Here is a 13237-nt window from a genome sequence, read left to right as displayed (position 1 = left end):
GGCGGCGGCGGCGGCTGCGGGAGCGGCCGCCGCGCAGGGGGATGACGTCGCGGGCGCGGAGGGCGTGGCCGACGCCGGGGGAGGGCGGGGCGGGGGGGGCGGAGTGTCTCGCGCGCGCGCGCGCGCGGCGACGCGCGCTGATGGCGTCACGCGGCGAGGCGGGCCCCCGAGCGCCATGGCGTCCGTGGCGCTGAGCGAGGCGGAGAAGGTGTACATCGTGCACGGCGTTCAGGTAGCGAGGCGGTGGGGAAGGGACGGCGGCGATGGCGGGTCTCCCGGCGCGTGGCCGGGGACGGAGGGGTTGGGGGTTCCTCCGGGTGGGCCGGGAGGAGGGGCTCCGGGCCCGCCGCTGGCTCGGGCCTGTCAATCCCGGCTAAGCCACTCCCGAGGCTGAGATCGGAGGATCGCGGTTCAAAGCCAGCCCGGGCAGGAGCGGCTGTGAGACCCCCCCATCTTCAAAGAATCCCCCCCCACACACACACAAAGCTGGGAGTGGAGGCGTGTGGCTCAGGTGCTGGAGTGCCAGCCTAGAGAAGAAAAGAACAGGAAAGGAAACTCAGGGACAGCGCCCAGGCCCTGAATTCAATCCCCAGCGCTAGCCATCAATCAACGAGCAGCCCGTCCATAACCAGGGGCATGATAAGAATGCCGTGGCAACGATCCAGAGCTAAAGGTGATGGTCGGTTGGATTTAGGAAGATCTCCGCGTGGACGGCCGTGGCTGTGAGGACTACCGTTGTGTGGAGGTGGAAACGGATGTGGTGTCCAACACCAGCGGGTCTGCCAGGGTCAAGCTGGTAAGTGCTGAGGCGTTCCTGTCCAGGAGGCGAGAGGTTGGGTCAGCCCTAGGGAACCCTCTATGAGGTCTCCCCCCCCCTCCTCCCCCTGTATGAATTTCCCCTGGAGAGTTCCATGATCCAAGCCAAATTCACAGTGTTGTGCCAGAACTCGGGGGCTGCTCATCTCCAAACACCACGTTCTAAGGTCCCGACACTGGGACCTTCAGTGGAGAAATGGAAGGGCCACTGGTTCCTGGTTGCCAGTGCTGAGTGAGTGAGGGAGGACCTTCTTCTATATGTCTGCAGGGCCACACAGACATCCTGGTGGGAGTGAAAGCAGAAATGGGGACACCGAAGCTGGAGAGACCGGATGAAGGCTACCTGGAGTTCTTTGTTGACTGGTTAGTACCGGGAAAATGGTTTTAAAGAGAGACGATTTAAAAGATGGAAGATTCAGAAAGGGACTTCTGATTTCCTGTAGAGTACTCCTATTTTGCATTTAATCATTCAGTTATCATCGGGGGTCTGGTGGCTTACCCCCTGTAATCCTAGCTACTCAGGATGCTGAGATCTGAGTATCACAGTTCAAAGCCAGCTTAGGCAGGGAAATCTGTGAGACTCCTCTGGAAGTAGAGGTATAGCTCAGTGATAGAGCACCAGCCTTGAGTGACAAAGCCAAGCCACAGCATGAGATAATTCTAGCATTGGAAAACAAAAGGAAACAAAAAACCAATTCATTTAGTTTACTGATTTTGTACCAGGTACTAGGGCTGCCTACCATTGTCTTGGACACCTGGCCTCGCTAGACCTTACTTTCCCTGTCTAAGGAAGACGGTCCACAGCCAGGTAGCACTGTGCAAGGTTGTTATGAGGGTCAGATGACAAGATAGGGGTTGTGGTGCTTTGAAAATGTATCATACACGGATACACATAGGAGGACTCATTGGGTTATAAATGCCCTATTCGTCTTCTTGCTCAAACTCTGCAGAAAACTGCTCATGTATTGCTTGCCAAATGAGGCTCAGGGTCAGCCAAGCAGCCTGACATTCCAAGGAGGTGATTCCCAGGTGGGCAGCAAGGGTGTTGGCAAGAGTCTAGGTTTGTTGTCTACAGCCAGCCCTGGACTACAAGGTCATTTCCTTTTCTTGCTAGCTGTTGGATCTCAGGCTGTATAGTCAGCCTCTCTGTGCCTAAATGTCTTTATCCTAACAATGCAGATATTAACTGTGGTAATACAGAGGAAGTTGAGGCAAAGTGGACAAACAGATGGCCATTAGCTATCTCCCAAGAAAGGTTTGAGGGATGTTACCTCTCTCCCCTTCTAGGGACTGGGGCTTTTACTGGTTTCTGGCTCCTCTCAGTGTCTACGTCTAGAACATATGTGTTGACAGCTGGTCTCCGTTGGCGCATATCAGGTGTTGGCATGTAGTACTGCTATTCCCGAGACCTCCCTTCACATTCAGAGATATGCCAGAGAAACTCCAAACTTATTACACAGCACTGTATTTGTGGCTGCAAAACAATATAGCAGTGGAAACACACCAGCTTCTCTTGGCCTTTTCTGCCCAAGAAAGCCCACTAGAGACTCAGCACCTCAGATTTTAGTGGAGACAAGTCCCATAGGCATTTTCTGTTTGCCACGTACAACTGCCACACTAAACCATGAAAAACATAAAACACAATCTGGGCACAGTAGACTCCTGTCAGTTACTTTGGCCTTGGAGCACTCAGAGATTGGTCCCTGATGCTAGCTGGGGCCAACCTCACAAGTAACTCTCTGCTCGTGTCTCTATGACAGCCCTTTTCTCCACAGAGGCAAACCCATTTTCATACAGTAAGTTCATCTTCGCTTCAGGGCCTGGGTGCTGTGCCTGAGCTTCTTTTCCTCAAGGCTAGCACTCTACCACTTTAGCTACAGTGACACTTCCAGCTTTTTCTGAGTAGGTTCTTGGAGATAAGAGTCTCATCGACTTTCTTGCCTGGGCTAGCTTCAAACCATGATCTTCAGATCTCAGCCTCCTAAGTAGTTATGATTACAGGCATGAGCCACCAGTGCCCAGCCTTCTATTTATTTATTTATTTATTTTGGGGCTGGTCCTAGGGCTTGATCTCAGCCTGGATGCTGCTGTCCCTGAGCTTTTTTACTCAAGGCTAGCACTCTACCACTAGAGCCATAGCTCCACTTCTGGCTTTTGTGGTGCTTAATTAGAGATAAGAATCTCACAGATTTTCCTTCCCCAGCTGGCTTTGAACCTCAATCTTCAGATCTCAGCCTCCTGAGTTGCTAGGACTTCAGGCATGAACCACCAATGCCCAGCTTGATTTGGATTTGTTTATTTGTTCTGATCCCTTAGTTCTTTTTTGCTCAAGGGTGAGCCACAGGTTCACTTCCAGCTTTTTCTGATTAGAGATTAGAATCTCACAGACTTTTCTTCCAAGGCTGGCTTCAAACCTTGATCCTTAAATCTCAGGCTCTTGAGTAGTTAGGATTACAGGCATGAGCCACGGCACTTGGCTAGCTAATTGATCTTTATAGTACTCCTGTGGGAGAAATGACACTGGAATTCATAGATGAGAGACAACTTTCTCAGGCTCTTCATAGCCCAGAAGATCAGTTCAGGGCTGTCTTACTTTGAATTTATACTGTCTTTTCTTTCTTCCTCCCTTCCTTCCTTCCTTCCTTTTCTTTCTTTCTTTCTTTTGTCCGTCGTGGGGCTTGAACTCTGGGCCTGGGCGCTGTCCCTCAGCTCTTTGGCTCAAGTCAAACACTCTACCACTTGAGCCACAACACCACTTCTGGTTTTCTGGTGGCTTATTGGAAATAAAGAGTCTCACAGACTTTTCCTGCCCTCTATCCTCAGATCTCAGCCTCCTTAGTAGCTAGGATGACAGGTGTGAGCCACCGGTGCCTGGCATATACTCTATTTCATGCAACCTGCAATGTGTCAGAGTGATCCTGGGTTTGGAGGTCCAAAACCAATTCCAGTTCATCTTTCCAGCAAACAGTCTCTTTCTGCTCAGAGGCTCTCACCATCTGAGTTGTCCAGGGGGACTGGCCCATCCTTGAGGGTTAGTGTGGAAGCTAGTGACCTTGTTTGTGTCCCCAACTTAGACCACCATCCTTTGCTCCTGGAGGAAGCAGAATGCCTCTCCTGGCCTTGATCTGCCTACTTCAGTGCAAAGAACAGCCCATGGGGAGCAGACACACTGTGCCAAGGACTGTAATTTGCTTTGCTCTGCTTCCCCTTCATTATCTTCTGCCTCATTCACCCTGGGCAGAGCAAAGGTAGTCGGCTCAGACACACTAAAGAAAAGGCTGCACTTGAATGCGTGGTACTGGAGGTGTTTTATTTTGGCTCTGTGTCTGAACATGACCCTGGGCTAGCTGGTTGCTCTTCCTTCCTTCTTCATCCCAGCTATAAAAGCAGGTGACTTCAGTGTGGTAAAAGGAACCCTTGGGCTATCTCTTCCCAAGATTTGGCTTCTAGAAGTGGCTTTCCTAGCTGGCCTGAGAGGCTGCTTGCTCATTTATTTCCTTCCTTTGTAGGGACCCAGCAAGGTCTAGGGAGTTCTCAATCCTCAAGGCTGCATACGTTGGCTTTTGTGTGTTTGTGCGTGTGGGTGCATGCCCATACATGCAGAGATACTGAGACCTTGAATTTGGGGCCTGGGTGCTATCTCTTAGCTTTTTTGCTCAAGGCTGATGCTGTACCACTTGAGCCACGGCTCTACTTCCAACTTTTTGGTGGTTCATTGGAGATAAGAGTCTCAGATTTGTCTGCCTGGGGTGGCTTCAAACTATGATCCTCAGAATTCACCCTCCTAAGTGGTGTAAGATTACAGGTGTGAGCTATACACACCCGACATCTTTTAAGTGGCTTGGTTAGTGTCAGTTTTGGAGGGAAACTCCAGGAGAGAGTCACAAACCCTTTTTCCTGCAGAAGAAGAACAGGCTGCCAAACACTCCGAACTTTACCTGAGACCTTTTTTTTTTTTGGTTGGTCCTGGGGCTTGAACTCAGGGTCTGGGCACTGTCCCTGAGCTTTTCTGCTCAAGGCTAGCACTATACCACTTTCAGGCACAGCTCTATTTCCAGTTTTCTGGTGGTTCACTGGAGATAAGAATCTCCCATACTTTACTGTGCTGGCTTTGAACCGAAATCCTCAGATCTCAGCCATCCAAGATGCTAGGATCACAGGCATAAGCCAACAGCACCTGGTATCACCTGAGTCTTAAAGGTGTGTGTAGCTCTTGATTGTACAAACTGACTGGTCCTTCTGTTGTTGCTCAGTAAAAAGGAATGGCTTCTAGAGGAACAGCTATGGCCCCCAGCAGTACCATGACCTCCTGCCTGAGAGCTTGAGACACTCAACAGGGTCCATAGCTTGAAAACAGCTGCTACCCAAGGGGGCAAAGTAATTGGTGTTAGAATGGGGTCCGTCCAGTCCCTCTGGGCCTAGTTTGATTTAATTCCGTAGCAGCCACTTCCAGGTCTTAATTATGCAAATTCCCAGTACTAGGGAAATCTCTACCAGCTAATTGCTTTCTTGCTGACTCTTTTCCCTTTGGGTTTTTTTGTTTTTGTCTCCATGAAATGATTACATTTATGTTGTTCTTAGGAATGTGGACTGTCTTGAAATCTCGAAGCCCTGTGAAAAAGATGCTGGCCTATTTGACCCTAAGTCCTGCTCCTGAGATACCGAGAAGTACTCTCACTAAACAGGACCTGGATGCAGATAATATAACCTCTCTCTGTGTCTGTGGTTTGCTAGATAGGTGGAGGGTGCTTTCCACCTAAAGTCCAAAGGGAGATAGGGAGGGAGTGAGCTGTGTGCTGCCCTGGGCTACCACTAGGTGGCGTGTGGTGGAGTCTGATTTACTTTTTGGCCAGTCCTGGGCCTGTGCCCTGTCTCTGAGCTCAAGGCTAGCGCTCTACCACTTGACCAACTACCACACCACTTTCAGCTTTTCTCTGTGATTAACTGGAGATAAGAGTCTCACAGACTTCCCTTCACCGGCTTGCTTTGAACCACAATCCTCTGATCTCAGCCTCCTGAGTAGCTAGGACTACAGGTATGAGCTACCAGTGCCTGCCAGGAGTCTGACCTTTTGTTTAGGATTAGTTTTACCTCTCTCAGAGGCTGCTGCTGGTGGTGGTGGTGGTCGTGGGCCTTGAACTCAGAGCATGGGTGCTGACCCTGAGCATTTTTTACTTAAGATTTGTTCTACCACTTTGAACCACAGCTCCACTTCTGGTTTTTAGGTGGTTCACTGGAGTTAAGAGTGTCACAGACTTTCCTGTCTGGGTTGGCTTCAAACTGTGATCGTCTATCTTGGCCTCCTGAGTAGCTTGGATTACAGGCATAAGCCACTAGCACCTGGGCTTGTTTTGGTTTGCTTCTGCTTTTTTGCCTTTTTTATTGTTATTTTTCTTTTCTTTTACTTTTTCCCTTGTAGGGCTTGAACTCAGGGCCTGGGCATTGTCCTTGAGCCTGTTTGTACTCAAGGCTAATGCTCTACCACATGACACACAGCGCCACTTCTGGTGTTTGAGTGGTTCATTGGAGAGAAGTGTCTCACGGGGACTCTTCTGCCCAGGCTGGCTTTGAACCTCGATTCTCAGATCTCAGCCTCCTGAGTAGCTGACAGGTGTGGGCCACCGGCCTCAGCTTACTTTTATTTCAGCTTTTTGGGGTTTTATTGTTTTGGACAAGGGCTTACTAATACAATCTAGGTTGATGTCAGATTTACTGTACAGCCCAAGCTGGTCTCAGACTTTCCAGTCTCTCACTTCTGCTGGAATTACATGTGCATCAGAGACTTTTTAACTTAGTTTCACTCATAGATGTTTTAAGGGTCTAGCATGCATCACAATCCTTTTTTTTTTTTTTTTTTTGGTGACAGTCCTGGGGCTTGAACTGAAGGCCTGAGTGTTGTCCCTGGGCTTCTTTTCCATAAGGCAAGTGCTCTACCACTTGAGCCATAGCTCTACTTCTGGCTTTTTCTGAGTTTACTGGCGGTAAAGAGTCTCACAGACTTTCCTGCCCATGCTACTAGCTTTGAACTGCCAGTCTCAGAGTCTCTCAGGAGCTGGGATTACAGGCACAAACAACTGGTCCCCAGTCGAACCAGTCTTTGAAACTTATGTTGGTGGATGGAGCCACTAGTTACTGCTGCTGGAAGGGGCCCCATTCAAGCCTGAAGGGCTGGGGTGGGGACAAAGTAGAGAGGCAGTCTGCAGAAACCTTTAGAAGTGCCAGATAAACTTCCAGAAGCTTCACCTGGAAGAAGAGAGTGAAAGGTTCAGAATGTACTACGGTTCCTGTATTCATTTATAAGCAATCTTCTTATGCACAGAGGAATCAACCTTGGGTAGGTAACTCTAACTTGGGGAGGGATAAACTGGCTCCAAGTTAGCCCTGCCTGGTGAGCTAGCTAAGTCACTCTTCCTGCTGTGCCCTGGCCTGTTCGTGAGGCTGCCTCCATTTTTTTTCAGGCTGGATTGATTACAAGAAAGCAACAATGGGCCTAGTATTTAGTCTTATTCCAGGTAGATCAGAGATATGGCCTTGATCTCCGCCTACTCCACTTTAACCCAGCTTGGTGCCAAGTAGGGGTGGTGGGGGGGAGAGAAATGAGTCAGGAGGGTGGGGAGGGTTGGAGAACCGGGAGGAACAGTGTCCTGACTTCATCCAACTCAGCAAGCTGTTTTTCACACAGTTTTGGATGAGTCATGTTTTTTGGGTGGCTTTTTAAAAATTAAGGCTCATTATTGCTTTGGTAATAAAGTGCAGAAAGCACTTGCTTTTATGCCCAAAAAAGCCACACCCCTCCTGAAAGGGTCTGAGTAGGGAGCCAGGATTACTAGTCTGTTTCTCTCTCTTTCTCCTCTCTTTTTTTTTCTTGTCTGTTATAGGGCTTGAACTCAGGGCCTGGACACTATCCCTGAGCTCTTTCAATCAAGGTTAGCACTCTTACCACTTTGAGCCACAGTGCTACTGCTGGTTTTCTGGTGGTTCATTGGGGATAAGAGTCTCACAGACTTCTTGTCCAGGCTGGCTTTGAACCGGGATCCTCAGATCTCAGCCTCCTGAGTAGCTAGGATGACAGGCGTGAGCTACCAGTGCCCAGCCTCTTTCTCTCTCTCCTTTCTTTTCTCCCTCTCTCTCTCCCACACATACACCATTACACACACTTGATCTCAGAACCTTAGCCCCGTTCCTTGTTTGTTCAAAGCTAGTTAGTGTTCTACCACTTGAGCCACAGCTCCACTACTGGCTTTCAGTGATTCATTGGAGATAGCAGTCTCCTGGACTTGGCTGCTCGGGTTGGCTTTGAACCATGATCCCCACAGCTCAGCCTCCTGAGTAGAGAGGATTACAGGTGTGAGGCACCAAGCTTTTTATCTCATTTGGCTGTTTTTTGTTGACTACATTTGTGGCCTGGTAAAAGTCCATGATGAGAATTCATTAACTTGTGGCAGAGGTAAGCCTAAGGAAAAGCTGAGCTGGCTGATGTTCGACGACAGGTCAGATACATGGAAGCACCGGTTCAGGAGACAGTGCAGGGAAGCCTAGCAGGGAAAATACAGTCTTCCAGGCTAGAAACTTAGCTCCCCACGCGCTGGTCAAGTGACCTGGGACCAGTTACATAATCTGCAGCCTCAGTTTTCCTTACTTCCAACAGGATCAATCAGAGGCCGACATCTGGCTCTCTTCTGGATTTCACGTCACGTAAATCATCCCAGGAAAGTTCATATACCATGGTTCTGCTATTAAAACCTAGGCATGAAGCTGGGAGCTGGTGGCTCATGCCAGTCTTCCTAGCTACTCAGAAGGCTGAGATCTGAGGAGCGCAGTTCAAAGCCAGCCAGGTGGGAAAGTCCATGAGACTCTTTTCTTCAGTAAACCACTAAAAAGTTGGAAGTGGAGCTGTGGCTCAAGTGGTAAAGTGCTAGCCTTGAGGGGAAGGAAAAAAAAAACTTAGGGACAGGGCCTCAGCCCTGAGTTCAAGCCTTAGGATCAGCACAAGTGCGCGTGCGCACATATGCACACACACATACAATAAATAAAAGTAGGTATCCTGTGCTTAGTATGACAACCCTGTAAGCCAGACTTCAGATTCTGAGCCTCTGGGAGAAGAGGGTCTATATACTGAAGGTAAGAGTTCATTATTACCAGCTGAGGCATGTGTGCCCATAGCAGTCTTGTTTCTTTTTTGGCTAAAAATGGCTTCTGATAACACTTGCCAATCACACACAGACAGATCCAACGCGGCGCTGGGAAATTGTGTATGTGTAGAAGCTCACCAATGGGAAATAACCATCTTTTTCTCCTTCCAGTGACTTAATCCCAAATGCTTAACCCCAGGGCTTCCTGCTGTGGGAGGCCAGTGCTCTATCCCTGAGCTACCCCCAAGTCCTCAGGGACTTTCCTTACAGGGCCAGACTCTTCCACATTCCTCAGAGAAACCAGAATAAAGCCTGGCCATGCTGATGTTTACATCTGGAAAGCTTTCAGTTAGATGTTTTTGTTGTGGGGCTGTGTGTGCTGGTACTTGAGATTTGAACTCAGTGCCTGAGCATTGGCCCATAGCTTTTTTACTCAAGGCTGGTGCTGTATCACTTGAGCTATGGGTCCACTTCCGGCTTTTTGAGTAGTTTAGTGGAGATCAGAGTCTCAGACATCCTGCCCAGGCTGACTTCGAATGAACTCCGATCCTCAGATCTCAGCCTCCTGCGTATCTTGGATGACAGGTGTGAGCACTCAGCTCATGTCGCTTTGCAATTTCCTGTTCTGTGTAGTTCAGCCAACGCCACCCCTGAATTTGAAGGTCGAGGCGGGGACGACCTTGGCACGGAGATTGCCAACACTCTCTACCGGACCTTTAACAATAAGAGCAGCGTGGACCTGAAGGCGCTCTGCATCAGCCCCCGGGAGCATTGCTGGGTGCTTTACGTGGATGTGCTGGTAGGTGTCCTGCTATTAGACCAGCACCTTTGCTGGCGTCCACCTGGCCTGCTTTCTTCCCTCTGCTTTTCCCTCTTCCCATGGATCTTAGCACCTCCAGCATGAGTTTTACCCGAGAAAAAATGGTCTCCTGTTTTGTCTGAGTGTGTATGCATACATGTGCACGCGTACCAGTTTTGAGACTTGAACTTAAGGCCTAGGCACTGTCCCTGATCTTTATTTTCTCAAGGCTGGTGCTCTACTGTTTGAGCCACAGCTATATTCCTGGCTTATTTGGTGGTTCATTAGAGCTAAAGAGTCACAGACTTTCCTGCCCAGGCCGGCTTTGAACTGTGTTACCCAGATGTCAGCCTCCTGAATAGCTAGGTTGTCAGGCAAGAGTCACTGGTGCCCAGCTGCCTTGGATCCTTACATTTATTTTCTCAATAAGCACTCAGCATTAATTAGGAATTTGTCGTAGAGAGGTCGTCCTAACAGTAATGAATTGATCCTTGGTTTTTCTTCCCCCTCTCTTCCCCCTTAGCTGCTAGAATGCGGAGGAAATTTGTTTGATGCCATTTCTATTGCTGTGAAGGCTGCTCTCTTCAACACAAGGTAAAATCTTCCCGGACACAGCCCCAAGGGCCCTACAGAGAACTGACTGTGGAACACAGGAAATTTCTATTGCTGTAAAATTGGAAGCCAGGCAATGGTGGAAATAGGACAAATCGGACAGTCATAGTCTGAGGCTGACACCGGCATGTTTTCTGCATGTGGGTGTTATGTGTTGGTCCTAGGGCTTGAACTCAGGGCCTAAGTGCTGTTTCTAAGCTTTTTTGCTCAAGGCCAGTAGTCTATTACTTGAGACATGGTTCTACTCCTTGCTTTTTGGTGGTTTGTTGGAGATACAGAGTCTCACCTGCCCAAGCTGCCTTCAAACCACAATCTTTACCCTCCTGAATAGCTAGGATTACAGGCTTGAGCTACCTGTGCTGGTCTATAAGACCTTCTCTAAAGCAGAGTTCGCTGGGAGCCAGTTTCTACCAGAGGATGATAATTTTTTTTAAGTTGTTGAGCGCTGGTGGCTCATGCCTGTAATCCTAGCTACTCAGGAGGCTGAGCTCTGAGGATCACGGTTCAAAGCCAGCCCAGGCAGAAAAGGCCATAAGACTCTTATGTCCAATTAACCACCAGAAAGCTAGAAATGGAGCTGTGGCTCAAAGTGGTAGAGCGCTAGCCTTGAACACCTCAGGAACAGTGCCCAGGCCCTGAGTTCAAGCCCCATGACTGACCAAAAAAAAAGTTGTGCCTGGTGTCACTGGCTCATGTCTATAATCCTAGCTACCCAGGAGGCTGAGATCTGAGGATCGAGGTTCAAAGCCAGCCTGGGCAGGAAAAGTCTGTGAGACTCTTATCTCCAATGCACCACCAGACATAGGAAGTGGCGCTGTAGTTCAAGTGGTAGAGCGCTTAGCCTTGAGCTGAAGAGCTGAGGGACAGCGCCCAGGCCCAGACAGAGTTCAAGCCCCATGACCAACAAGCTGTTCCTCTTCCCTGTAAGTAGAAGTCTTCATTGTGTTTCTGCTTCCAGAATACCAAGGGTTCATGTCCTGATGGATGAAGAGGGTTCCAAGGACATCGAACTGTCTGATGACCCTTATGACTGCATCCGACTGGGCGTGGAGAACGTCCCCTGCATCGTCACCCTGTGCAAGGTGCAGGCTTGTCCTCGGGGGATTCTCCTCCGGTTCAGATGGGGGCTCCTCCAGCCTCCCCCTGTGCGGACTGCTTCATAGGCTGAGCAGTTACCCTTAGGAGATCTGAGGGAGAAAGTGGGTGCCAGACCTTGACCTGTGTGGATCTCCCTGCTGCACCCTCAGTGGGGTGAACCTGGGTGTGCATTTCCCTCCCCCCCTCCCCCCCTTACCCACCCCCACGAGTCCTGTGCCACCCTGACTGCAGATCGGCTGCCGGCACGTGGTAGATGCCAGCCTACAGGAGGAAGCCTGCTCCCTGGCCAGCCTGTTGCTGTCAGTGACCAGCAAGGGAGCGGTGACATGCATGAGGAAAGTGGGGAAGGGCAGCCTGGACCCCGAGAGCATCTTTGAGATGATGGAGGTAAGGGGGGGCGGGGCAGGGGGCTTTAGGGAAGAGCTGATAGGCTGGATGTCTGCTGACCTAGCCCAGGAGGCGGGGCCAAGGGAGGGCAGGGCCTGGACTTGAGGTAGCCCCTGGTTGGCTGCTTCCTGTCCCTTACAGGGAGAGTGGAGGGGTGGGGAGCATGTCCCAGGTTGGCAGAGTAGTGGGGAGGGGGATCTCAGGAGTCAGATGAAGTGGTTGGTGTATCCCCTGGCTCAGGCCCTCAGCAGCACCGCAGTACTTCAGCTGTTTGCTTCACTTTTGTACCTGGGGCTAGAAGCCCCTGTAGGGCCTTGGGCTTTTCCAGGCCTTCATCCCACACATGCCCCTCAGCCTTCTCTCTGAACTGCCTGGAGCAGTCAGGTGGATCTGGTTCATTTTTCTCAGGTAATCACGGTATCACCATGTCCAGAGGGATTGTGGAGTAGCTCTAGGACCACTGGATAGGTCCAGGGGACTAGCTATGCCGGGTGCTGGCGGCTCGCGCCTGTCATCCTAGCTGCTCAGGAGGCTGAGACCTGAGGGTCACGGTTCAAAGCCAGCCCAGGCAGGAAAGTCCATGAGACTCTTACCTCCAATGAACCACCAGAAAACCAGCAGAGGAGCTATGGCTCTTGTGGTAGGGTGCCAACCTTGAGAGAAAAAGCTAGGGTTCACCACTCGGGCCCTGAGTTCAAGCTCTAGTATCACACCAATAGAACCAGAAAAAGAGCCAGGTTCAGTAGCTTGTGCCTGTCATCCTCGGGAGGCTGAGATCTGAGGTTTGTGGTTCAAAGCCAGCCTGGGCAGGAAAGTCTTAGCTCCAAAGAAAACAAAAGTCAGAAATGGAGCTATGACTCAAGTGGAACAGTGCCCGGACCCTGCACTCAAACCTCAGCATAAGCACCTCCAAAGAAGGGAGGGGAGGGGAATTTAAAAAAAAAAAAAAAAAATTTGAAAGCTGGGATGCATCTGGTATTGGGAGTGGCAGGCTGGCTGGCAGGAAGGGGAGCTTGCCCTGTCAGAATGTGCGCACCTCACAATTAAATCAGCCGTTTCCTCTCTCCATTCCCGTCCCATCCCGCAGACCGGCAAGCGTGTAGGCAAGGTACTGCACGCAGCTCTGCAGAGTATTCTACACAAGGAAGAAAGTCTGGGACCCAAGAGGCAAAAAGTGGGGTTCCTCGGGTGACTGGCCTATCGCCCCTTCAACCCTCGACTTTATGGTTTACTCTCTTACTGAAACTGAAGTTTGTATATATAAGTTTTTTTCTTCATTGTTGTACCTGCAGACAGCATTTATACATGTAAAATGAAATTTATTTTCTGGTCTGGTCTGGTCTGACTGGAGTCCTTCGGCTGTCCTGGTGCTGTTTGGTTTGGGACTCAGCAA

At 50.1% G+C, this 13237-nt stretch overlaps 1 protein-coding gene across 1 annotated transcript; it reads left to right on the top strand.

Moving 5' to 3' along the window:
• Positions 1-148: 148 nt before the first annotated feature.
• Exosc7 (exosome component 7) lies at positions 149-13176 on the top strand. The gene is made up of 8 exons (XM_042665976.1): positions 149-232; positions 695-796; positions 1085-1179; positions 9582-9747; positions 10271-10341; positions 11318-11441; positions 11689-11844; positions 12932-13176. Exons 1-8 carry the CDS (start codon positions 176-178, stop codon positions 13034-13036), a joined length of 876 nt encoding a protein of 291 aa, XP_042521910.1. The 5' UTR covers positions 149-175; the 3' UTR covers positions 13037-13176.
• The last annotated feature ends 61 nt before the right edge of the window (positions 13177-13237 follow it).

The sequence above is a fragment of the Dipodomys spectabilis genome, unplaced genomic scaffold (assembly GCF_019054845.1).
Source record: "Dipodomys spectabilis isolate Male_0828 unplaced genomic scaffold, ASM1905484v1 ptg000360l, whole genome shotgun sequence".
Classification (NCBI taxonomy): Eukaryota; Metazoa; Chordata; class Mammalia; order Rodentia; family Heteromyidae; genus Dipodomys; species Dipodomys spectabilis.
The sequence above is the reverse complement of the archived record's forward strand: the minus strand, read 5'-3'. Positions and strand labels throughout refer to the sequence as shown.

Excerpts from the sequence above, each read along its gene's own strand:
- Exosc7 (XM_042665976.1), top strand. The coding sequence starts at position 176 with ATGGCGTCCGTGGCGCTGAGCGAGGCGGAGAAGGTGTACATCGTGCAC. Across the intron at positions 797-1,084 it reads GGTCTGCCAGGGTCAAGCTG|GGCCACACAGACATCCTGGT; the intron begins GTAAGTGCTGAG and ends ATATGTCTGCAG. Across the intron at positions 9,748-10,270 it reads TGCTTTACGTGGATGTGCTG|CTGCTAGAATGCGGAGGAAA; the intron begins GTAGGTGTCCTG and ends CTTCCCCCTTAG.